The sequence below is a fragment of the Phacochoerus africanus genome, chromosome 13 (genome assembly GCF_016906955.1).
Source record: "Phacochoerus africanus isolate WHEZ1 chromosome 13, ROS_Pafr_v1, whole genome shotgun sequence".
Taxonomy (NCBI): domain Eukaryota; kingdom Metazoa; phylum Chordata; class Mammalia; order Artiodactyla; family Suidae; genus Phacochoerus; species Phacochoerus africanus.
In genome coordinates this window covers 19,289,189-19,312,827 of record NC_062556.1, presented here as the reverse complement: position 1 = coordinate 19,312,827, position 23,639 = coordinate 19,289,189, and the positions used below count along the sequence as shown (strand labels likewise).

Below are 23,639 nucleotides of genomic sequence, written 5' to 3'. Positions count from 1 at the left end.
CCGCACCTGTGGCATATGGAAGTTCCTGGGCTAGCGGTCAAATCAGGGCTACAGCTGGCAGTCTAAGCCTACAGCCGTGGCAACACTGGATCCTAGCTACATCTGCAGCCTACACTGCAGCTTGCAGAAAGAGTGGATCCTTAACCTGCTGAGCGAGGCCAGGGATTGACAGACAGTATGTTGGTTGTTAACCCACTGAGCCACAACTGGAATGCCAATACTCCCTTTAGCATTGCTTACAGGACATGTCTAGTGGTAATGAACTCTCTTAACTCTTGTTTAGGAATGTCTTAATTTTTCTCTCACTTTTGAAGGAAAATTTTTCTGGCTATGGCAATTTTGGCTGACAGTTTTTTTTCCTTCTTTTAGTGCTTTGACTATATCAACCCACTGCCTTCTGGCCTTCAGAGTTTCTGATGAGAAATCTATAAGTAATCTCATTAAAGATCCTTTATGTATGATCCTTTCTTGCTGCCTTAAAAATTCTCCCTTTGTCTTTTGGTATTGACAGCTTAATTATAATATGGCTTGATACAGGTCTCTTTGATTTCTTCTTACTTGGAGTTTGTGGAGCTTCTTGGATGCTTACATTCCTGTCTTTCGTCAGATTTTGGAATTTTTGGCAATTATTTAAAAAAATATTTTCCCTGTTTTCTTTTTTCTCTCTTCTCTGGGATTCCCATAATGCATATGTTCTTCCATTTAATGGTGTCTCACAGGCCCCTTAGTCTCTATTCTCTTTTCTTCCTTTTTTTTTTCTTCTTTCTGTTTCTTAGATTCAGTATATTGTCCTGTCTTCAAGTTTGTTGTTTCTTTCTTCTGCCTTCTCAGATCTATTATTGAATTTTCTAGTGAAATTTTCATTTTAGTTATGATACTTTCCAGACCCAGAATTTCTAGAGGTTTCTTTTTTAGGTGTTCTGTTTATTGATATTTACATTTTTTTGTACACCATTTTCTTTTTTTTTGTCTTTTTTTAGGGCCGCACCCATGGCACATGGAGGTTCCCAGGCTAGAGATCTAATCAGAGCTGTTGCCTCCAGCCCATACCACAGCCACAGCAACGCCAGATCCGAGCTGCACCTGTGACCTATACCACAGCTCGTGACAATGCCAGATCCCCAACCCACTGAGCAAGGCCAGGTATCGAACCTGCAACCTCCTGGTTCCTAGTCAGATTCGTTAACCACTGCGCCACGATGGAAACTCCTGTACATCATTTTCTTAACATGTCTTCTTTTAGTTCTTTTAGCATCTTAGTTTTCATCTAGAAAATCTGCCATTCAGTTCTTTTTCAGGGACACTTTCTTTTGGCCAACTTTTTTCCTTTAAATGAACCATACTTTCTTGTTCTTTGTATGCTTTGGTTTTTAATTTTGTTGTTGTTGTTGTTATTGAGAATTGGACAGTTGAATCTAATAATGTAAGTCCGGAAATGAGAATCTCCCCCCTTCCCTAGAGTTTGCTGTTTTTGGGTTTTATTTTTTGTTTGTGTTTGCTTTGGTCTTACTTGGTTTTGGTTGTTGTGCTGGGGATCAACCTGTATAAACTTAAGGTTTCTCAGGTCTTTTCTGGGTCTTTGCCTTTCTTGGGTATGCACTGTGACTTGCTAATTTCCTTTATATATGTGGTTGCTTTTTAGTGTCTTAGTCATCAACAACTGGCTCCCAAAACAGGAAAAAGAGAATAATGAAGAGTGGGAGGAAGGCAGTAACCTCTTCAATCTCCTGGAAATTGCTTTAACTAGAGAGAGAGGTGCTTGCAACAGTGTGGGAGGTGCAACGACAGTACCCCCCTCCTTTGTTTGCACTTCTGTGATGAGCAACAGTCAGTGATCAGAGCACAGGTCTGTGAAATTTGGAGAACAGGGTTGTTTTTTCCTCACTCTGGCTCTGGTAGGTTGTGTGCGGGCTGTTCTAGAAGCATGTGCCCAGTTGCCTGCCATGTGGGTGGCAGTTGGCCTTGAGTAGCTGCTACTGTGCTAAGAGCTGAAATTGGTAGAAATGGACTATAATTTACCTTCTCTGCCTTTCCCTGGAAGTTGCAAGCCTTTAATAGACTCCAAGGTTCTGGAATAGTTACATAGGACACATTCTGCCAGTGCAGTTGTTGTCTAGGTGGGGAGACATTTCTACTGCTCCCCATTGTCTTCCCAGAATTCTCTCTTCATATGAATTTTGAGATCAATTTGTCAGTTTCTTTTAGAAAGGCGGTTGAGATTTCAGTAGGGATTATGCTGACTCTGTAGATTAATTTGGAGAGTATTTCCATTTTAACAATATGCAGATACATGAGCATGAAATGTCTTTGATTTACTTAGATATTCCTTAATTTCTTTCAACAGTGTCTTTAGTTTTGAGAATATAAGTCTTAGAATTAAAAAAAATATTCCTAAGTATTTTATTCTATTGATGCTATTATAAATGGAGTTCATTTTGGGTTTTTGGTTTATTTTTGTATGACTTTTGTATGTCTATTTTATACCCTGAAAACTTGCCAAATTCATATTTTAGTTCAAACAGTTTTTTGGTGTATTCCTTAGGATTTTCTGTATACAAGATCATGTTGTCTGCAAATAGAGATAGTTTTACTTCTTCCTTTACAATCTGGATGCCTTTTATTTCTTTTTCTTCTCAAATTGTCCTGGACAGAACCTCCAAAACATTGTTATCTTTTTCTGTCCTTAGGGCGAGAACAGTTCAGACTTTTACCCTTACTTATCATGTGGACTTTTTTTTTTTTCTTTTTTATGGCTGCACTTGTGACATATGGAAGTTCCCAGGCCAGGGGTCGAATGAGAGCTGCAGCTGAGGCCTATGCCACAGCCACAGTAATACCAGATCTGAGCTATGTTGATGTAGGCCACAGCTTGCCGCAACACCAGATCCTTAACCCATGAGTGAGTGATGTGGACTTTTTGTAGATGCCTTTTGTCAGGTTGAGGAAGTTCCCTTTTATTCCTTTTGAGTGTTTTGTCAAATGATTTTGGATTTTGTCAAATGATTTTTCAGTGTCTCTTGAGACAATTACATGTTTTTTCTCCTTACTGATATAGTGTTTTACATTAAGTTAAGATTTTAAAACTATATTACATTTCTAGGATAAGTCTCACTTGGTCATAGTGTATAATTCTTTTTATGTGTTTGTGAATTTGGTTTCCTAGTACTTTGTTGAGGATTTTTATACACATGTTCATAAGATATTTTGGTCTCTATTCTTTTAATATTATTGTCTGATTTTTAGTGTCAGGGTAGTACTGACATCTCACAGAATGAGTTGGAAATGTTTCCTCTTCTTAATTATTTATGGAGCAATTTGATGAACTGATATTTATTCTACTTTAAATGTTTGGTAGAATTCACCAGTGAAATCATCAGAGCCTGGACTTTTCCCTGTGTAGACGCTTTAAAATTATTAATCTAGTCTCTTGACTTGTTATAGGTCTATTCAGATTGTCAATGTCTTCTTGAGTTGGTTTTGGTAGTTTTTATCCCCTTAGGAGTTTGTTCATTTCACCTACCTTATCTAATTTGTCAGCATGCAGTGGTTCATAGCATTTCCGTTATAATTTTATTTCTGTAAGATTGGTCTTAATGTCCTTATTTCATTCCTAATTTTAGCTAATTTGAGTCTTTTTTTTCTTGATCAATCTAACTAAAAGTGTCCCTATTTTTTCCCCCCCCCCAAATTTTTTTTTTTTTTTGGTCTTTTGTCTTTTTAGGGCCGCACCTATGGCATATGGAGGTTCCCAAGCTAGGGGTCGAATCAGAGCTACAGCTGCCGGCCTACACCACAGCCACAGCAATTCGGGATCCGAGCCACATCTGTGACCTACACCACAGCTCACTGCAATGCTGGATCCTTAGCCCACTGAGTAAGGCCAGGGATCAAACCTGCAACTTCATGGTTCCTAATTGGATTCGTTTCCGCTGTGCCACGATGGGAACTCCCAAAAAACAATTTTTGGTTTCATTGATTTTTCTCCACTTTTATGTTCTCTAAAAATTTTAATCATACCGTTTCTTTCCTATTTTCTCACCATTTAATGTTTTATACTTAATGTATATGTTAGATAACATTAAAGTTCATCATGAACTTTCATCATAAACTATGTCAGATGTATCTAACATACTTATATATAATTATTATAATAATGTATAATTGGACTGCCTACTTTTAAAATTGCCCTTTTTTCATGAAAGTTTTTACTGTTGGCCAGTGTTGTTTACTGCAGTATATTCTCTTCTTCCTGAGGACCCATGGAAGGAATTTTACTCTCATCTCTGAATGAAGACCAACTAGGCTTTTTATGAGAAGCTATTTTATTTTATTTCATGGTCACTATGCATTTTCTACTGGTTGTTTACTGTTTTGAATGACATCTTTTAAGGCATAGCATGTAGTTTTTCAGGTAGTATTATCTTGTCTTATCATTTTTTCCCATCATTTTTATATTTCCCTTTCAAGATTTCAAAGAAGTATGTATTTATATATACACGCACATATATATTCAAAACTCAAATATACTTTTAAAATTGAAGTATAGTTGGTTTATAGTGTTGTGTTAGTTTCTGGTGTACAGCAAAGTGATTCAGTTATATATGTGTATGTGTGTATTCTTTTTTAGATTCTTTTCCACTATAGATTATTACAAGGTATTGAATATGGTTCCCTGTGCTATGTAGTAGAACCTTATTGTTTACCTATGTTATATATAATAATGTGTCTGTTAATCCCAACCTTTTTCCCCTTTTGGTAAGCGGTACATTTTTTTGCTGTGTCTGGGAGTCTGTTTCTGTCTTGTAAGTAAGTTCACTTGTATCACTTTTTAGGCTCCACATTTGAGTGATGTCACATGATATTTGTTGTTGACTTCTGACTTACTTCACTTAGTATGATAATCTCTAGGTCTGTCCATGTTGCGCAAATGACATTATTTCATTCCTTTTAATGCGTGAGGAATATTCCAATGTATATATACACCATATCTTCTTTATCCATATATTCTTTATTCTTTATTCATCTATCAATGAACACTTCGGTTGTTTCATGTCTTGGCTGTTGTAAATAGTGCTTCTGTGAACATTAGGGTACATGTATTTTTTCAAATTAGAGTTTTCTTTGAACATATGTCCAGGAGTGGGATTGCTGGATCATATGGTGACTATTTTTAGATTTTTAAGGAACCTCCGTACTGTTCTCCGTAGTGTCTATACCAGTTTACATTCCCATCAACAGGACGGGATACCCTGCTGTTTTTTAAACTTGGCGTATAGTTTACTTATATATACACTGATTTTTGTTTATTATCTTTCTTTTTCCTCTAAAATGTCAGCTCCAGGGGACAGGAATGTTTATTTTGTTTACTGATGTATTATTCCTAGCAGTTAGAATGTGCTCGCTCAGTGGGCATTTAGGGAATATTATTGAATTAATTCAGTTAATTAAATGTCCAAAATTACCCTCCCCAGAATGCCCAGTTTCTTTACCTATATATTTTGGAGTTTTTTTGGTCTTGAGTTATGTAGTTGTCCAAGATTAAAAAAAAAAAATCCTTTCTAGTACATGTTAGGATTAAATTACTGAAAACAGCTATAATGTATTTTCTTTTAAAAAAACTCCTCCCCCCAATTCTCCAAAAAGATAGTGACAAACTCTAAGTTTTATCCTCCATAAAGAGGATATTTTTATCCTCCATATTAGAAGCAGATACCAGAAGAATACATCAGATACTCTTTAGCACCTTCTTTTCCATAGGATTAGAATGACAATGGAGATTGTTAAAACTTCCAGGTATGCTAGGGAATCTTAAATCTCCATTTTATAGAACTAGGGGTTTTCTGTTCTTTAAACATCTTATGCCCTGTATAAATATAATTTAGATACAATAGATGTTGTTTTGAAATAAACTATTGTAAATAATCTTTCAGTGAATTTTTTCCTTATTATAGGCATTATAATTTTAGAGGCGTTGTATTTGTAATTATCGATGTTCAAATTGGTACTTATTTGTGTCTGTTACATACTTAGCTCTGATCAGATAAACAAGTTTATATGAGACCTAGATATTTAGGAGAGGTTTGAAGTGAATTATTTTATCAGAAATTTCTATTCCTGGAGCTCCCACTGGGGCAAAGTGGGATTGGCAGTGTCTCTGTAGTGCTGGGACACAGGTTTGATCCCTGGCCTTACACAGTGGGTTGTGTATCTGCCATTGCTGCAGCTATGGTGGGGGGTGCTGATCCCTGGCCCAGGAACTCCATATGCTGCGGGACAGCCAAAAAAGAAAAAAAAAATCTGATTTGTTTTCCTTTTTTTTTTTTTCTGTACCTTTGCTATTTTCCTGGGCTGCTCCCACGGCACATGGAAGCCTCCAGGCTAGGGGTCCAATCGGAGCTGCAGCCACCGGCCTACACCACAGCCACAGCAATGGGGGATCCGAGCCGCGTCCGCAACCCACACCACAGCCCACGGCAACGCCGGATCGTCAACCCACCGAGCAAGGGCAGGGACCGAACCCGAAACCTCATGGTTCCCAGTCGGACCCGTCAACCACTGCTCCACAACAGGAACTCCTCTTTTCCTTTTTTAATTCTCTCTCTCTCTCTCTCTCTTTTTTTTTCTTTTTGTTTTTCCAGGGCTGCACCTGCTGCATATGGAGGTTCCCAGGCTAGCAGTCCAATCCGAGCTGTAGCCACCTGCCTATGCCAGAGCCACAGCAATGCCAGATCCGAGCCGTGTCTGTGACCTACACCACTGCTCACGGCAATGCCGGATCCTTAATCCACCGAGCGAGGCCAGGGATTGAACCCGCATCCTCATGGATGCTAGTCCGGTTTGTTAACTGCTGGGCCATGACGGGAACTCCTAATTTATCTCTTTTTAACATGAAAATTAAATACCTCAATTTTCTCATTCTACAAACTATTTTTTTCAGGTAAGTTGAGTCAAAATTGTATTGCACTCAGAAATCAACAATCTTTCCCCCACCTTGGATCTGTTGTAGAAAGTTTACCAAACTTTTAAAAATTAAATAATTATTTTTCCTGGTTTTATTCAGGGTATACAAAGCTGCTTACCAATACTTTTTTATCAACATAAAGGTAAATTGTGTTACCTTGCATTAAGTTCTAGCAAAAGTGAAATATTTACTTCCTTAGTTACTGAGGTATTATTGAAAATAAACATGATGGGTTCTCTTAAGTTTTTAAAAATTTTGGCAGATTTGCCAAAGATTATCATTTATGACTTGAAATCCTAGAAACTCCCAGACCTTAGGACTTGATGATCAGTGATCTCTTTCTGTTCCCTTCCAATCGAGAGTCTTTTGTTCTAATGCCATCTCATTTATTAATTAGTTATAGTTTCCTTTTCCCAAGGATTGTATGTGATATTGGTAGAATGAGTTGACATGCGAACTTCAGAAGATACCTTTTATACAATCTGAGTTGTAGGAATTGACCCCTCTTCTCAGTGTTTTTATCTTTTTAAGAGTGGTAGACATCGCTTTCATAGATCTTTTACAGAAAAACCAATTAATTAGTGGCTGTTTGAATTCGGTGGCATTTTTTTCTCCTCTATAGCTATATCGTCTTGGGTGGATCATCTTTTCGATCTTTAACTCAATAAACTAAACAGAGAACTTGACTAGAAACTAAATTCTAGGTCAGTTATGTATCGCATGTTTAGGAAATGAGGTCTATAATATTTGAGTTTTATTGGTACTTCAAAAAATGTGTTATCAGGAGCTAAAGAAACTGTTGTAGACAGTTATATGTTACCTTATACATTTTATTTGTGTTTCTTTTTTTTTTTTTTTTAATTTTCCCACTGTACAGCAAGGGGATCAAGTTATCCTTACATGGATACATTACAATTACATTTTTTTTCCCCCACCCTTTGTTCTGTTGCAACATGAGTATCTAGACAACGTTCTCAATGCTACTCAGCAGGATCTCCTTGTAAATATATTCTAAGTTGTGTCTGATAAGCCCAAGCTCCCGATCCCTCCCACTCCCTCCCTCTCCCATCAGGCATCCACAAGTCTTTTCTCCAAGTCTATGATTTTCTTTTCTGAGGAGATGTTCATTTGTGCTGGATATTAGATTCCAGTTATAAGTGATATCATATGGTATTTGTCTTTGTCTTTCTGGCTCTTTTCACTCAGTATGAGATTCTCTGGTTCCATCCATGTTGCTGCAAATGGCATTATGTCGTTCTTTTTTATGGCTGAGTAGTATTCCATTGTGTGTGTATACCACATCTTCTGAATCCAATCATCTGTCGATGGACATTTGGGTTGTTTCCATGTCCTGGCTATTGTGAATAGTGCTGCAATGAACATGTGGGTGCATGTGTCTCTTTTAAGTAGAGTTTTTATTTGTGTTTCAGTTTTGCTCCTTCTTTGTTTCTCTGAGCATACGAGGGGGAGAAAGTCCAAAAAATCATTCTATCCTATACTGGGGTATGATTCTTGTTACTTTTTTTTTAAAAAATATTCATTTCACATAAGTTAGTGCTAAACATCGTATTAGGCTCTTGGGGGTACAGCAGTGATTAGATGTAATTCTTATGTCCTTAAAATGCTTACGTACTAGTTGAGATATGGACAGCTGAGCAAGTGAGTAAGCTGAACTGCAGTTTACTTAAGTGCTTAGGTCTGTCCCCTGACTTCTGTAGACGTTCTTAAGGGAAGGAGCCCCAGGTACACATCTCTTAGGTAGAAGGACTTGCCAGGTCTGTATTTTTCTGGGAGTAGCGTCAACTCTTTCCCCACAAAGGCATTGTGTAACTGGATGGCTAATTGCCCAGTGTTTACCCCAGCATGTTGTGTCAAAAATGTGATTGAATACACATAAAATTAGCTTTTGCATTCTTCTTCTTGGCTCTGCCACTCTTGCCTTTTGCTTCTGAGCACATCAAAGAATTTCCTTATACTAACTGCTGTCACTTAGTGATACTAGTGAGAGAGAGGGTTTTTTGGCATATTAGCAAGTTATCCCCTCTTGTTCCTTCATATAACCTTGATGAAGAGGAAATCCAGGAGTGGAAGATAAAGGTAGGTCTTGTACCTTCTGCTGTTCCAGTGCATTTACCTGGTAACTTTATTGCCACGCACTCATTGACGTCTCATGAATCTAGTGTAAGGATGTGTCCTTTTGACCCTGAGATAAAGAGCATATTTTTTATGGCTTATTTCCATGGTCATGGCAGATATTTTAAAAAGTGAAGATAATAGTATTTTTAACTTTTAAAATTTGAATTTAAATTCATGTTACTTACGATAGCATGAATAGTAAGATAACCTACTTTTCAGATGTTTCCAAGATGACTTATGTTACCACTTGGTGGAGCTCTTTTGTAAGTTAGTGCATTGTGAAAAAGCAGGTACAAGTTGTCACTAATTAGGGGTTATCAGTTGGGTGGTTCAAAGGAACTAACCTAAATTACAGGTTAATAGGTAGCCCTTTAAGTGTAGATTGTAGTTTTTTTTTTTTTTTTTAAACTGCACTGTCTTCAATTAAAATTTTAATATTTTAAAGATTTTTAAGAGTACTCCTAATTTTTCTCACTCCTGCTTTATATAAATTTAGTACTTTTTTATAATTGACTTACCTGCCCCATTTTATAGTTATAGGTAATTAAGAAAATGTATGTATGATTAAGGAAGAAAATGGAAATCATTTTTAATCCTACCACCTAGAGATAATAGTAACATTGTGATATACTTTTTGCTTTTACTTCTTTTTAAAATTTTTCCACAAAATTGGAATTAAAATATACACGTAATTTGGTACTCTGGTGTTTTTTCCTCTTAACATGCTTTTGGTATTTTCCCATGTCCTTAGAATGTTTCAGATATTTTAAGGGTTTTATGTTACTCCATGATCTCTCTCTCATAATTTAATTAATCATTCTATTTAAAGATATTTAAGCTATTTCCATTTTTGATATTATAAATAGTTCTTTGAATATATATATTACACTAAATCTTGACTCAGCCCTACAGTTATTGTGATTTTGTATTTATTTATTTATTTTTTTGTCTTTTGTCTTTTTAAGGCCCACCCTCTGCATATGGAGGTTCCCAGGCTAGGGGTTGAATCGGAGCTGTAGCCACTGGCCTATGCCAAGCCACAGCAACATGGGAGCCATCTTCAACCTACACCATAGCTCACGGCAATGCCAAATCCTTAACCCACTGAGTGAGGCCAGAGATCCAACCTGAGTCCTCACGGATGCTAGTTGGGTTTGTTAACCACTGAGCCATGACAGGAACTCCCTGTAGTTATTTAAAAAGATTTTTTTTTATTATTGTTGATTTACAGTGTTCTGTCAATTTCTGCTGTACAGCAAAGTGACTGGGTTGTGTGTGTGTATTATTTTTCTCACATTATTCTCCATCGTGTTTCATCACTAGTGGCTAGATATAGTTCCCTGTGCTATATGGTAGGATCTCATGGTTTATCCAGCCCAAATGCAATGGTTTTCATCTACTAACCCCAAACTCTCAGTACATCCCACTCCATTCCCCTATCCCTTTTCAACCACACATAGGTTCTCCATGTCCATGAGGTTTTTTTTTTTTTTTTCTGTAGATAGGTTCATTTGTGCCATATATTAGATTCCAGATATAAGTGATATCATATGGTATTTGTCTTTCTCTTTCTGACTTAGTTCACTTAGTATGAGAGTTCTCTAGTTCCATCCATGTTGCTGCAAATGGCATTATTTTGTTCTTTTCTATGGCTGAGTAGTATTCCATTGTGTATATTTACATGTTCTTAATCCATTCATCTGTTGATGGACATGTAGGTTATTTCCTTGTCTTGGGTATTGTGAATAGCACTGCAATGAATGTAGAGGTGCATGTAACTTTTTCAGTGAAAGCGTTTGGATATATGCCCAGGAATGGGATTGCTGGGTCATATGGTAGTTCTATATTTAGTTTTCTGAGGCACCTCCATACATTTTCCACAGTGGTTGTGCTAATTTATATTCTTGCCAACAGTGTAGGAGGGTTCCCTTTTCTCCATACCCTCTCCAGCATTTGTTATTTGTAGACTTACTATTGATAGCCATTCTGACTAGTGTGAAGTGGTACCTCATTGTAGTTTTGATTTGCATTTCTCTAATAATTAGTGATGTTGAGCATTTTTTCATGTGTCTGTTGGCCATCTGTATGTCTTCTTTGGAGAAATGTCCATTCAGGTCTTCTGCCCCTTTTTCAGTTGGGTTTTTTTGTTTTGTTTTGTTTTTTTGCTGTTGAGTTGTATGAGTTGTTTGTATATTTTGGAAATTAAGCCTTGGTCAGCTGCATCATTTGCAGCTATTTTCTCCCATTCCATAGGTTGTATTTTTTTTTAATTGTTTACTTTGCTGTGCAAAAGCTTGTAAGTTTGTTTAGGTCCCATTAGTTTCTTTTTGTTTTTATTTCTATTGCTTTGGGAGACTGACCTAAGAAATATTTGTATGGTTGATGTCAGAGAATATTTTGCCTGTGTTCTCTTCTAGGAGTTGTATGGTGTCGTACGTTTAATAAATCTTTAAGCCGTTTTGAGTTTGTTTTAGTGCAAGGTGTGAGGGTGTGTTCTAATTTCATTGATTTATGTGCAGCTCTCCAGTTTTCCCAGCATCACTCGCTGAAAAGAGTGTTTTTTTTCCCATTTTATGTTCTTGTCTCCTTTGTTGAAGATTAATTGACCAAAGGTCTCTGGGTTTATTTCTGGGTTCTCTGATCTGTTCCATTGGTCTGTGTGTCTGATTTTGTACCAGTACCACACTGTCTTAAATACTGTAATATTGTCTGAAGCCTGGGAAAGTTATGCCTCCTGCTTGGTTTTTGTTCCTCAGGATTTCTTTGGCAATTCTGGGTCTTATATGGTACTTTTTGGATTGTTGGTTGTAGTTCCATGAAAAATGTCATGAGTAATTTGATAGGGATTGCACTGAATCTGTAGATTGCTTTGGATATTATGGCCATTTTAACAGTGCTAATTCTTCCAATCCAGGAGCATGGAATATCTTTCCATTTCTTTGAATCCTCTTTAATTTCCTTGATTAATGTTTTATAGTTCTCAGCATGCCCTTTCATGGCCTTAGTCAGGTTTATTCCTAGGTATTTAATTTTTTAGGGGTGCGATTTTAAAAGGTATTTTTATATTCCTTTTTAAATATTTCATTATTAGTATACAGAAATGCAACCTACTTTGCTGAATTTGTTGATCAGTTTGAGTAATTTTTGTGTGGCATCCTTAGGGTTTTCTGTATATAGTATCATGTTATCTGCATAGAGTGACAGTTTTACCTCTTCCAATTTGGATACCTTTTATTTCTTTTGTCTGATTGCTGTGGCTAGAACTTCCAATACTATGTTGAATAAAAGTGGTGAGAGTGGGCATCCTTGTCTTGTTCCAGATTTTAGCGGGAAGGCTTTCACCTTTTCTCCAGTGAGTATTATATTGGCAGTGGTTTTGTCATAAATGGCTTTTATTATGTTATGTTCCCTCTATACCCATGTTGGTAAGAGTTTTTATTATGAATGGACGTTGGACTTTGTTGAATGCTTTTTCCGCATCTATTGAGATGATCATGCGGTTTTTGACTTATCTTTTGTTAATGTGGTGTATGACCTTGCTTGATTTGTGTATGTTGAACTATCTTTGTGAATTTGGGATGAATCCCACTTGGTCGTGGTGTATGATCTTTTTTATATGTTGTTGAATTCGGTTGGCTAAAATTAGCAATTTGTATGTTTAGTTTCAGAAATAGTATGTACGAAAGTTTCAAAGTCATATTTATTGAGGTATAATTTACATACACTAAAATCAACCAGTTTTAAGTGAACAATTCACTAATTTTTGACAAATGTTATTTAACCACTTAATTACCACCATTAAAATATAGAAATTTTTGGAGTTCCTGCTGTGGTGCATTAGGATCAGTAGCTCTGCAGCACTGGGATGCAGGTTCAATCTCCAGCCCAGCACAGTGGGTTTGAAGACCTGGCATTGCTGCAACTCCAGCTCGGATGTGATCCCTGGCCTGGCAACTCCATATGCTGTGGGGCAGCCAAAAAAGAGGGGAAAAAAAAGATACAGAAATTTTGTGTTACTCCAGAAATTTCTCTCATTCTCTTTGATGGTGATTCCCCAGCACCTCTACTCCTGTGCTCAAGCAGCCACTGATCTGCTTTCTGACATTAGAGATTAGTTTTTGCCTTTGGAATTCTGTATGAAATCACAAGGGTGCACAGCCTGTACCCTTTTGTGTTTGGTTTTTTTACCTTATTGTAGTAAGTTTGAGATTTATCTATGCTGGGTTTGTAGATACTTTCCCCTTTTTTTACTGTTGAATAATATTCCATTAAATGGATATACCACACTGTATTTTCACCTGTTTTTATATTGGGTTGTTTGAGTTTTTGGTTTTTATAAATGAAGCCACTGTTAACATTCAAGTACAAAGTTTACATTTCTCTTGGGTATAGGTATCTGGGAGTGGAATTGCTAAGTGTTATGGAAAGTATATAACTTTAAAAAACTTGCTAAACTTGTTTTCTGAAATGTTTGTACGATTTTTACGTTTTTGTCAGTAAGGTTTGAGTGTTCCATTGCTTTACATCTTATCAACTCTTGATATTTTCAGTCTTTTTAATTTTAACAGTTCTACTGGGTGTAGAGTTGTAATATAAGTTTTGAAATATTTTCTCCTCAAGTAGCTGAAATTAAGGACAAATTTAGAGTTGGATGCTGATAAGATTCATATTGTCCATAAAATTTGACAATTTAGGATTTTTTTTTCTAAAGCTTTTATTTTTTATTTCAAAACAATGAAAAATTTCATCACATACTTTTCAGCTCTTTTGTATTCTCAATTAAGATTAAGCAAATAGTTCCAGTTGTTTAATAGAACATCAGATAATTTGGTATTTCTTTTGTTTTCAACTTAATATAATCCAATTTTTACATATAAAACATATATTTAAAGCTATGTATTTTTAGGGGGAAAAGTATTCTAATGATAATGGAAATATATTCTAATGAAAGTGATAGCCATAATTCGTTACTAATTATATACCAGTCATTATGCTAGGATTTTAATCTCTCATTTATTTTTACAAAATGAGGTATGTGTTATTATTTCTGTTGGCTAGGAAAGCAGTTATGGCACTGAGAGATAAGAATTTCTAAGGTTAAAAAATACTTGAATCAATGGATTGATAAAGAACAAGTGAATTAGAGAAAAAGGAGGATAATCAAATAAGGAAATGGACTTTTTTTTTTAAAATGATTTATATTATGGAGTCTGAATTATTTTAACTTGGCTTTGATGGTGTTGGATTTTAGAAAAATGAAAATATTTACTTTAAAGAACCAACTGGCCCCTTTATTTTTATAGAAAGTTGTAATTTAACTTTTTTATCTTTCTAGTGATTTTTTTGCCTTACAATATAAAACTTAAGGGTTTGTTATTAGTGTAAAATTAAGTGCTTTCAGACATATGACATAAAAATTCAGGAACACATTTTGTTATGTTGAATAAGAAAAAAATTGCATATAATACAGTTTTAATACGTTGGCCAGTAGGTAAATAATTTAATGAAATATTTGAACCTTTTGTTGTTGTTGTTCCCAGGAAGGTCATATTCAAAAGAAAAAGGAACTGTGGGGAATCTGTATCTTTATTGCAGCAGTTGACCTAGATGAAATGCCATTCACCTTCACTGAGCTGCAGAAAAACATTGACATCAGGTAAAATTTCTTACACTAGTAAAGGCCTCTGCCATTATTTCTGAGCTTTCATTTTACTTAACTAGGGAATTAGAGGGAAATACTAAAATTAAATAAAACAGAATTTAGGTCATCTAACTCTCGTTCTTCATTAGAGTTCTTGATGAAAGTGTATTTATGCTGTACTTGCTTAAATGTAGCAGTTTGTGTCCTGTGAAAATTTTCCTTGTATGTCTCACTGTCTCTAAACTCTCTTGAAGTAGCTCTTGGTAAAGTGGACAAAAGAAGCAAGGATTTATGAAGTAGGCTTTTTATATATAAAAACCTTTGTAAAAGTAGTATGTCTATCTTAAATTTAGTTGATTAAAGTTTAAAATAGTTAAATACAATAGATATTATGATTATATACTTTTTAAGGCTATATATTCAGTTGAATATTATTATAATACTTACCCCTGAAAATAATTAATGTCTGTATTGAGCTTAGTAATAAGAGGAGTTTACTAATTATTTCCAGCAACTTAAGAGAAGCTTTTAGGGGCTTCCAGTCATTTCTTTTGCAGCATATTTATGAAATGGAACAGTAAATAATGTGACTGAAAAGATAGTTATGTTTTTTCTTGGATAAAGCCATCTTTATCCAAGAGTTAACATAACTGGTATCATGAGTAAATGAGATAAAGTGTTTGGTAACTTTTCTTTACTACTCTAAATAAAATGTGGAAACAAAAGCCATGTATGTTCATATTTAATTTCTTAAATTAGAATTTGTCTACCTGTCAGATTTCACAGTTTCACTTTATTTATTTTTTGTCTGTTTTTGCCATTTCTTGGGCCACTCCTGTGGCATATGGAGGTTCCCAGGCTAGGGGTCTAATCGGAGCTGTAGCTGGTGGCCTACACCAGAGCTGCAGCAACGAGGGATCTGAGCCTCATCTGCAACCTACACCACAGCTCATGGGAATGCTGGATCCTTAACCCACTGAGGAAGGCCAGGGATTGAACTCGCAACATCATGGTTCCTAGTCAGATTTGTTAACACTGAGCCACAACGGGAACTCCCTCACAGTTTCACTTAATTAAATAAAATCATTAAATCAAAATAGTTTTTATATAACTGAAAATTAATCTAAATATAAAGGTAGATATCCAGATTAATTTATTCACTCACCAGCAAATGTTTTAGTGGCGTCAGAGGATTGCAAAGAGAGTGAATATTTGGGTTAAGGTAGCATTTATTTTTTAAGGTATATGACTTGGAGAAGATTACCTATCCTTATTAAGTCTCAGGTTCCTTTTCTTTCCTGTGAAATGAAAATTATTAGCTACTTTGTAGACTTATGAGAATTAAATAACTTATAATGAATAGAGAAGTAAATAGTTAATTGAGTCAGTGGCTGTAACAGCATAGACACGGATGAGGTCTTCATCTCTTTTTTTCTGTAGGTTCCTCCCATCCCTCCCCTTCCCCTGAAAATAGGGAAAAGAAACAAAAGTTTTCAACTCTTAGGCACTATGATACTTTACTAGGTTCTAGTGTTATAGAGGTGAGATGTGGTCTCTGACCTCAAGAAACTCAATCCAGTGGGAAAGAAAAAATTAAACAGATGACTGCAATATAGTGTATTTAGGTATTCTTAGACTTCTATTTATTTATTTATTTATTTTTGTCTTTTTGCTTTTTCTAGGACCGTTCCTGAGACATATGGAGGTTCCCAGGCTAGGGGTCTAATCGGAACTGTAGCCGCTGGCCTATGCCAGAGCCACAGCAGAAAGAATTTTCCTGACAAAGATTTTCCTAAATGTTTCCCGAGTATTCATAGAACAACAATGATTTATGAAATAAGCGTACCATAAATAATATCACTACCATAAATATAGTAATATGTTTGATACAACTTTTTCTTAGGACATCTCTGTGTTCTGATAACTACATAGGAATGTTATCTAGACAACTACCTTTTTTCCCCCCCTTTTTTTTTCTTTTTAGAGCTGTACTTGAGACATATGGAGGTTCTCAGGCTAGGGGTTGAATCAGAGCTGCACCTACAGGCCTACGCCACAGCCATAGCAACTCAGGATTCTTAACCCACTGAGCAGGGCCAGGGATTGAACCCACATCCTCATGGATACTAGTCCGGTTCGTTACCACTCAGCCGCAGGGGAATTCCTGGACCACTGCTTCTTAAACATGCTCTGATGAAGGACTAGTTCCCCTTCTTTCCAATATTTCACAGACTGATTTTTTTTTTTAAATAGAAATTAATTACTAGAAGAATGAAACAAAAATCCTACCAAACAAGGGATCATTTTTTTTTTATTGTTAGATTCAGCAGGCATAAAAATGGGGTGAAATTGCTAAAAAAGGTTTTTAAGTACTTACTCTCAACAATTTCTGTACTTAATTTGGGTTTGGTAAATAGTTTATAGATCAGCATCAATCCTGCTGTGGAATATGTGATTATCTGCAGATCTGTATATCTTAATTATGGCTTGTTATTCCTGTCTCCCTCCTCTCTTTCCCTCTCAACTTCCTGCCCTTTCTTCTCTCCTTCAGAGGAGGGCGACAGAAGGAATGGAAACTCACCCAAGTTACCACTAGAAAAAGAAGGCCTTGTAGTAGCAGTACCATTTTAATGGTATTGCATGGATACATACTGCTGTATATCTCAAAACTGGGTGTGAGAGGGTTCTTGAATAAATGCTCTTCTAAGGTTGATTTCTTTTTCTTGGCACACTAGCTTTGCTCTCTTTTCGAAGCAGCATCATGGTTCTTTACTGTGCCTTCTGTCCCTCCTTAATTTAGTTTTCCACAAAATGTGTCATGGCTGCTCCAATCCCTTCTATATCTGTGGAACTTTTCATAACTTTCTTTTTAGGGTTGCACCCACAACATATGGAAGTTCCCAGGCTAGGGGTCGAATCAGAGCTGCAGCTGCCAGCCTACACCACAGCTCACAGCAACGTGGGATCCTTAACTCTCGGAGCTAGGCCAGGGATCGAACCTGCATCTTCATGAGTACTTGTCAGGTTCATTGCTGCTGAGTCACAATGGGAACTCCCTCATAACCTTCTTTTGTGTTCCATGCCCTCTCCTGATTACCTGAAGCTTTTATTTTTCCAGTTCTGGAGGTAAATATCTGAGTGGTATAGCCCAGTTTTTGGAATGAAGGCTGTAACTCACTGGTTGCTGGACAGCCTATGGATGGGTCTGGTGGCGACCCTCTAGTTCATTTAGCTGCTCTGGTATAATTCCTTAGATAAACTTGATTAAGAATGAGTGTGTGAGGTACAGTTGGAGATAGCTCTCTGTAGTGCCCTATTTTTCAATAGTGAACAATTTCAAATAGGTTAATTCTTAAAGAAAATAATAAAAAATGATTTAAAGTTATTCTTTAAACAACTTAAAAATTTTCATCAGTTTTCCTTTCCCTTCCCCAACAATTCAGTCCTAAAACCGCTAGTAGGGTGAAGAACATAGGTGTGTGCATCTGTGGTGAGGGAGAGCCACGGGGCCCAAAGGATGTTAGAGCCCAAGTGGGATGAAGAGGTCATCACCCTAACCCTAACCCTAACCCTGTGGGGAGCTTCTGACATGAGCTGTCTGATGTGCAGTGTCAAGACCAAGCAGGGCACTGGTGTGGGGTGTCATGGCACGTATGAGGTAAGGGCAATCGGGAGTGAGGGGTCAGCGCCCTACCAGGGTGAGGAAGGTAGCCATGTGGAGGGGTGATGCAGGCCAGGGTGAGGGGAGACAGTCTGGACAGGAGGGAGGGTACAAATGTGGAGGAGAGGGTAGCTTCATGGTTACATACGGGAGTTGATTAAATGAGCACATTTAAGAGCTGTGGACCCCAGGTTTCACTGTCAAAGGAGAGTTATAAATATGGAAAAGAAACGTTAGAATAAACTATGTAGTTTTTCTGTTGGAATTGAATAAATGGATGTGTACTTATGGTTTTAAAACATATAGATAGAAATAGAGATACATATAGGTATATGTCTATAATAACTTATTTTTTTTGTGTGTTCTTGATGATAAATAGATACAGGCGTAGGTGTATAGATACAGGGTACAGGCTAAAGATTGGTTGATTTCTTTTCTTCTTTAAAGTCTAGTGAGATGCAGAATTCCTTCCACAGGATATAGTAGTGATTTGGTATAGAGTGAACAGTGTTTTGAATTGAAATGTCTACTCTTTGAAGATGAAACAAAATGAATTTTTTAAGGTATGGATTCACTTTTTTTTTGTTCTTTCCTTTGCAGTGTCTATAAATTCTTTGACTTATTGAAAGAAATTGATACCAGTACCAAAGTTGATAATGCTATGTCAAAACTGTTGAAGAAGTATAATGTATTGTGTGCCCTCTACAGCAAATTAGAAAGGTAAATAACAAATTTTAATAGGATTACTCTCTGCTTTTTTACGTCTTTGTTCATGATAAGATTCCATCTGGAAACTGTTACATACTTAGTAAAGTTATTAAGTATTACACCTTAGATTTATCTTCTTAATAATATTAACTTCCTGATATGTCCAGTCATATGGAACCTGAATGTTTCTTCCAAAATGACTTGTTTTACTCGTGTTTCTCATTTGTTTTAATGAAATTAAAGCTTAGTTTCCATTTTAGCTTTCTCTGCTAGAACATTTGTAGTTCTGAATGAAAGAGTGACCTGAATTTAAAATTCTTCCTGGAGTTCCCGTCGTGGCTCAGTGGTTAACGAATCTGACTAGGAACCATGAGGTTGTGGGTTCAATCCCTGGCCTTGCTCAGTGGGTTAAGGATCTGGCGTTGCCATGAGCTGTGGTGTAGGTTGCAGACACGGTTCGGATCCCATGTTGCTGTGGCTCTGGTGTAGGTTGGTGGCTACAGCTCCGATTGGACTCCTAGCCTGGGAACCTCCATATGCCGAGAGAGTGGCCCAAGAAATGGCAAAAAGACCAAAAAAGAAAAAGAAAAAAAAATTCTTCCTAATGGTGCTACTATGTTTAGAAAGAGGAAGCTTATTGGGAGTGGAAGGTGTATGTGACCTAAACTGCCAGGCTGTGACTTGTGTTCTCAGTGGTGATTTAGAAGAAGTAGTGTTTTATGAAATATACTCCAAGAAACTTTAGGCTATTGGCTGTTTTATTGTAAATAAATTAAGAAACTACAACAAGCACTAACAAAATGACTATTAGTATCTTCTATGTGTTAGCTGCTGGGGATGTAAAATCATACACTATGATCATCAGGAAGCTTATAGTAAATTATATTTTTAAGTAAAAATAAGTGCAATAATCATTTAATGCTCTGTTGTAGAGGATTATTTATAAGTGGTATAAATTATAAAGTGGGCAAAATACTGTGTATGTTTAAGGGTGAGTAGAGTAATTATGGGGTGAAAAAACTGTAGAAGGAGGCAATATCTGAGTAGGGTTTAAAGGATGGAAAGAAACTCACCAAGAAAATATGTAGGAACTGGGACTGAGCATCATAGGCAGAGACTAGCACGTGTATGAAGCCAAAGTAGTACCATAATGTACTTTGATATTGCTAATGGCTAAAAGGTAGGAGGGGGTTAGATTGATAGCGAGCTTGGATTTGGCCCTGCAGGTCATGGAGAGTCACTGATTAACATTAGCGTAGTCAGGGGTCTTAGCATAGTCAGATCTGGCCTTTTTAAAAGATCGCTCAGGCCTTTGCAAAATGGATTTGGAATTTTTACTGACTAGTTATATGAGGTAATTTAGTGTTTATTGGCCTAGGAGTGTATCAATATTTTTTCTATCTTGTATGTACCTTCTTCTGAAGAGCAATTGGGAAGATTAATTGTGGTACCAAAGCCTGTTTCTTTTGGGGTAGACTGTATATATGTATCTGGCAATATCCTGTAGTGATTATGATAACTTTAAAAGCTAAACAGATCTAGCTAGGGTGATTATATTTATTTTGCATTTACTGACTGTGTGAGTTAGGGGAAGATACTTAACGTCTATTTATTTTTATTATTTATTTATTTATTTATTTATTTTTGGTCTTTTTAGAGCCGCACCCATGGCATATGGAGGTTCCCAGGCCAGGGGTCGAATCAGAGTTACGGCTGCTGGCCTACACCACAGCCACAGCAACACAGGATCATAGCCGAGTCTGCAGATCTGACTTAACATCTTTAAATGTCAATTTCAATCTGTAAAATATAGCTAATAATGCTCTCCTTGAAGGGTAATTGTAAGAATTAAGAAAGATAATTTCCTGGTTATTTTACCTCCTGGCACATACTAGGTGCTCAATAAGCAGTAACTTTTAAAGCTATTATTAGCAGAGTTCCCATCATGGCTCAGCAGAAACTAATCTGACCAGCATCCATGAGGACACAGGTTCAATCCCTGGCCTTGCCCAGGGGGTTAAGATTCTGGCGTTGTCGTGAGCTATGGTGTAGGTCGCAGATGTGGCTTGGATCCTGCACTGCTGTGTCTGTGGTGTAGGCCAGTAGCTACAGCTCTGATTTGACCCCTAGCCTGGGAACCTCCATATGCTACAGGTGCAGCCAAAAAAAAAAAATGATGAAAAAAATTAAAGCTGTTTATTAGCTACATTAGTGTTGTCACATAGAAATATAATAATGCAAGACATATATTTTAAATATTCTAGTAGTTGCATGACATAAAGTAAGAAGAAACAAGTGAAATTAATTTTAACATTTAACCCATATATTTCCAAATAGCTGATTTCACCATGTATCATTCACGCACAAATTTGTGTACAAATGTTCATGACAGCAGTATTTATAATAGCCTAAAAATGGAAAGACCCCAAATGCCCATTAACTGATGAATGGCTAAACAAAATGTGATCTGTTTATATGGTAGAATATTGTTTAGCTATAAAAGGGAATACAGTACTTTTATGTGCTGCAACATAGAAGAACCTGGAAACATTAAGCTCAGTGAAAGATGCCAGATACAAAAGCCCACATCTTTCATTACATGATATGCCAATACATAAGACAGAGAGTAAGTTAGTGATTGGAAGCGAGAGGAATGGGGAACAACTGCTGATAGATGTGGGGTTTCTCTGGAGGGCAATGGAAATATTCTGGAATTAGCAGTGATGGTTACATAACAAAGTGAATATACTAAAAACTACTGAATTTATGTACTTTAAAATGATGAATTTTGTCACATGAATTGTATTTCAACAGGAAAACATGAAACCAGAATAGAAGTTATTAAAGAGATTTTTTTTTTCTCAAATACTAGGTATTTTTTGAGTATTTTGGTGTGTTTACATTTATAGCACAACTTCGTTTGGACTAGCCAAACACATTTCTGATGTTCACTAGCCACTGGTGCTTGTGGTTGCCATATTAGAAAGCACAGATTTATATTGAATGTAATTATTTTTACTATATAACATTCTATTCTGTTACATTAAATTACAAAATGATATAAAGCAATGCATCTGACATTAAACATATTTTTAAAACACATTCTTTATAATTATAAAAATTCCCTCTTGGAGTTCCTGTTTGTGGCTCGTTGGGTTAAGAACCCAACGTGAGTGTCCGTGAGGATGTGAGATCAATCTCTGGCCTTGCTGAGTGGGTTAAGGATCTGGTGTTGCTATGGCTATGGCATAGCCCGGCAGCTGCAGCAGCCCTGATTTGACCCCTAGCCTGGGAACTTCCATATGCCACAGGTGTGGCCCTAAAAAGAAAAAAAAAAATCCCTCTTGATTACTATCTACTTTTTATTATAAGATAGTAGTTTTCTCTATATAAATTTTTGATCTACGTATTTTTTTGTAGACTTCTTCCACTTAGCTTGTTTTCATGGTTCATCCATGTTGTAGCATGTTTCAGTACTTCATTACTATTTATTATGGAATAATATTCCATTGTATGGCTATACCACATTTTATTCATCCATTCATCTATATTTATAGGCCTTTGAGTTGTATATGCTTTAAAGTAGTTGAGAGTATAAATGACAGCAAGTGTATTTTTATCGAGTTTGTTATATTAACTTTCTTATATACCATTTCTTCATTTCCATGGATTTGATTTACCACCTAGTATCATTTGTTTATTCCAATACAGCTTTGATCCTACCCACCTCTTTGTGCTGCTGTTGTCAAATGTATTACATTTTTATATGTTATAGGCCCAGGAATACTAATATATATTTTGTGTTATGTAGTTGCTTTTTATATCAATTAAGAGAAGAAAGGAAAAGAAATATGTAATTATCCTTTAATAATAATATAATTACCTCTGGTGAATTTTTCATTCTATTTTAGTACTTTTCAATTCAGATTTCCATTTTGTTCTTTTAAAATAATTTCTTTCTTTTTACTGATATCCTCTGTTGGTTAAGGCATTGTCAGCATACCTTTTTTCCTTTTTTAAGCGTCATTTCCTTTAGTTCTTTGAACATGCAATAGCTGTTTTGAAGTCTTTGTTAAGACTGACACCTTGGTGTCTTAAATGCAATTTCTGTTGTCTGCTCTTTCCCTATTTAGAGGTCACACTTTCCTGGTTCTTTGCATATTTCATTTTTTTTTTAACTGGACATTTTGGACCACATTTTAGTAACTCAGCTGATTCTTTTCTCTCTGCGGGCTTGCTGTTGTTGTTTTCTTGTTTATTTGCTTAGTAGCTTAGCTGTACTATTTCAGTGAAGTCTGTTTCTCCCACATGTGTAGCCTCTGATACTGCTCCTTACTATAGCCCTGAGCATGTGCGCAGTCACTCTGAGCTCACTGTGTTTTCACTGGGCTTTCTTTGATTATCTTTGCCCCTGTTGTTAAGCCAGCTGCCTCTGTTGATATCACACCTTGTCGTCGCCTCCCATTAATTGCTGACCGCATTATTATTTTTGACAATGTTCTGGATCACAGATTGCTTCATAGTCTAGTCCA

At 36.3% G+C, this 23,639-nt stretch overlaps 1 protein-coding gene across 2 annotated transcripts in view; it reads left to right on the top strand.

Moving 5' to 3' along the window:
• Positions 1-23,639, top strand: part of RB1 (RB transcriptional corepressor 1) — a 131,925-nt gene that overhangs the window by 15,970 nt on the left and 92,316 nt on the right. For both annotated transcript variants that reach the window (XM_047756420.1, XM_047756421.1), the window contains exons 3-4: positions 14,638-14,753; positions 19,000-19,119. In XM_047756420.1, coding sequence (XP_047612376.1) covers positions 14,638-14,753; positions 19,000-19,119 — 236 coding nt within the window. The remainder of the gene's footprint in view (positions 1-14,637; positions 14,754-18,999; positions 19,120-23,639) is intronic.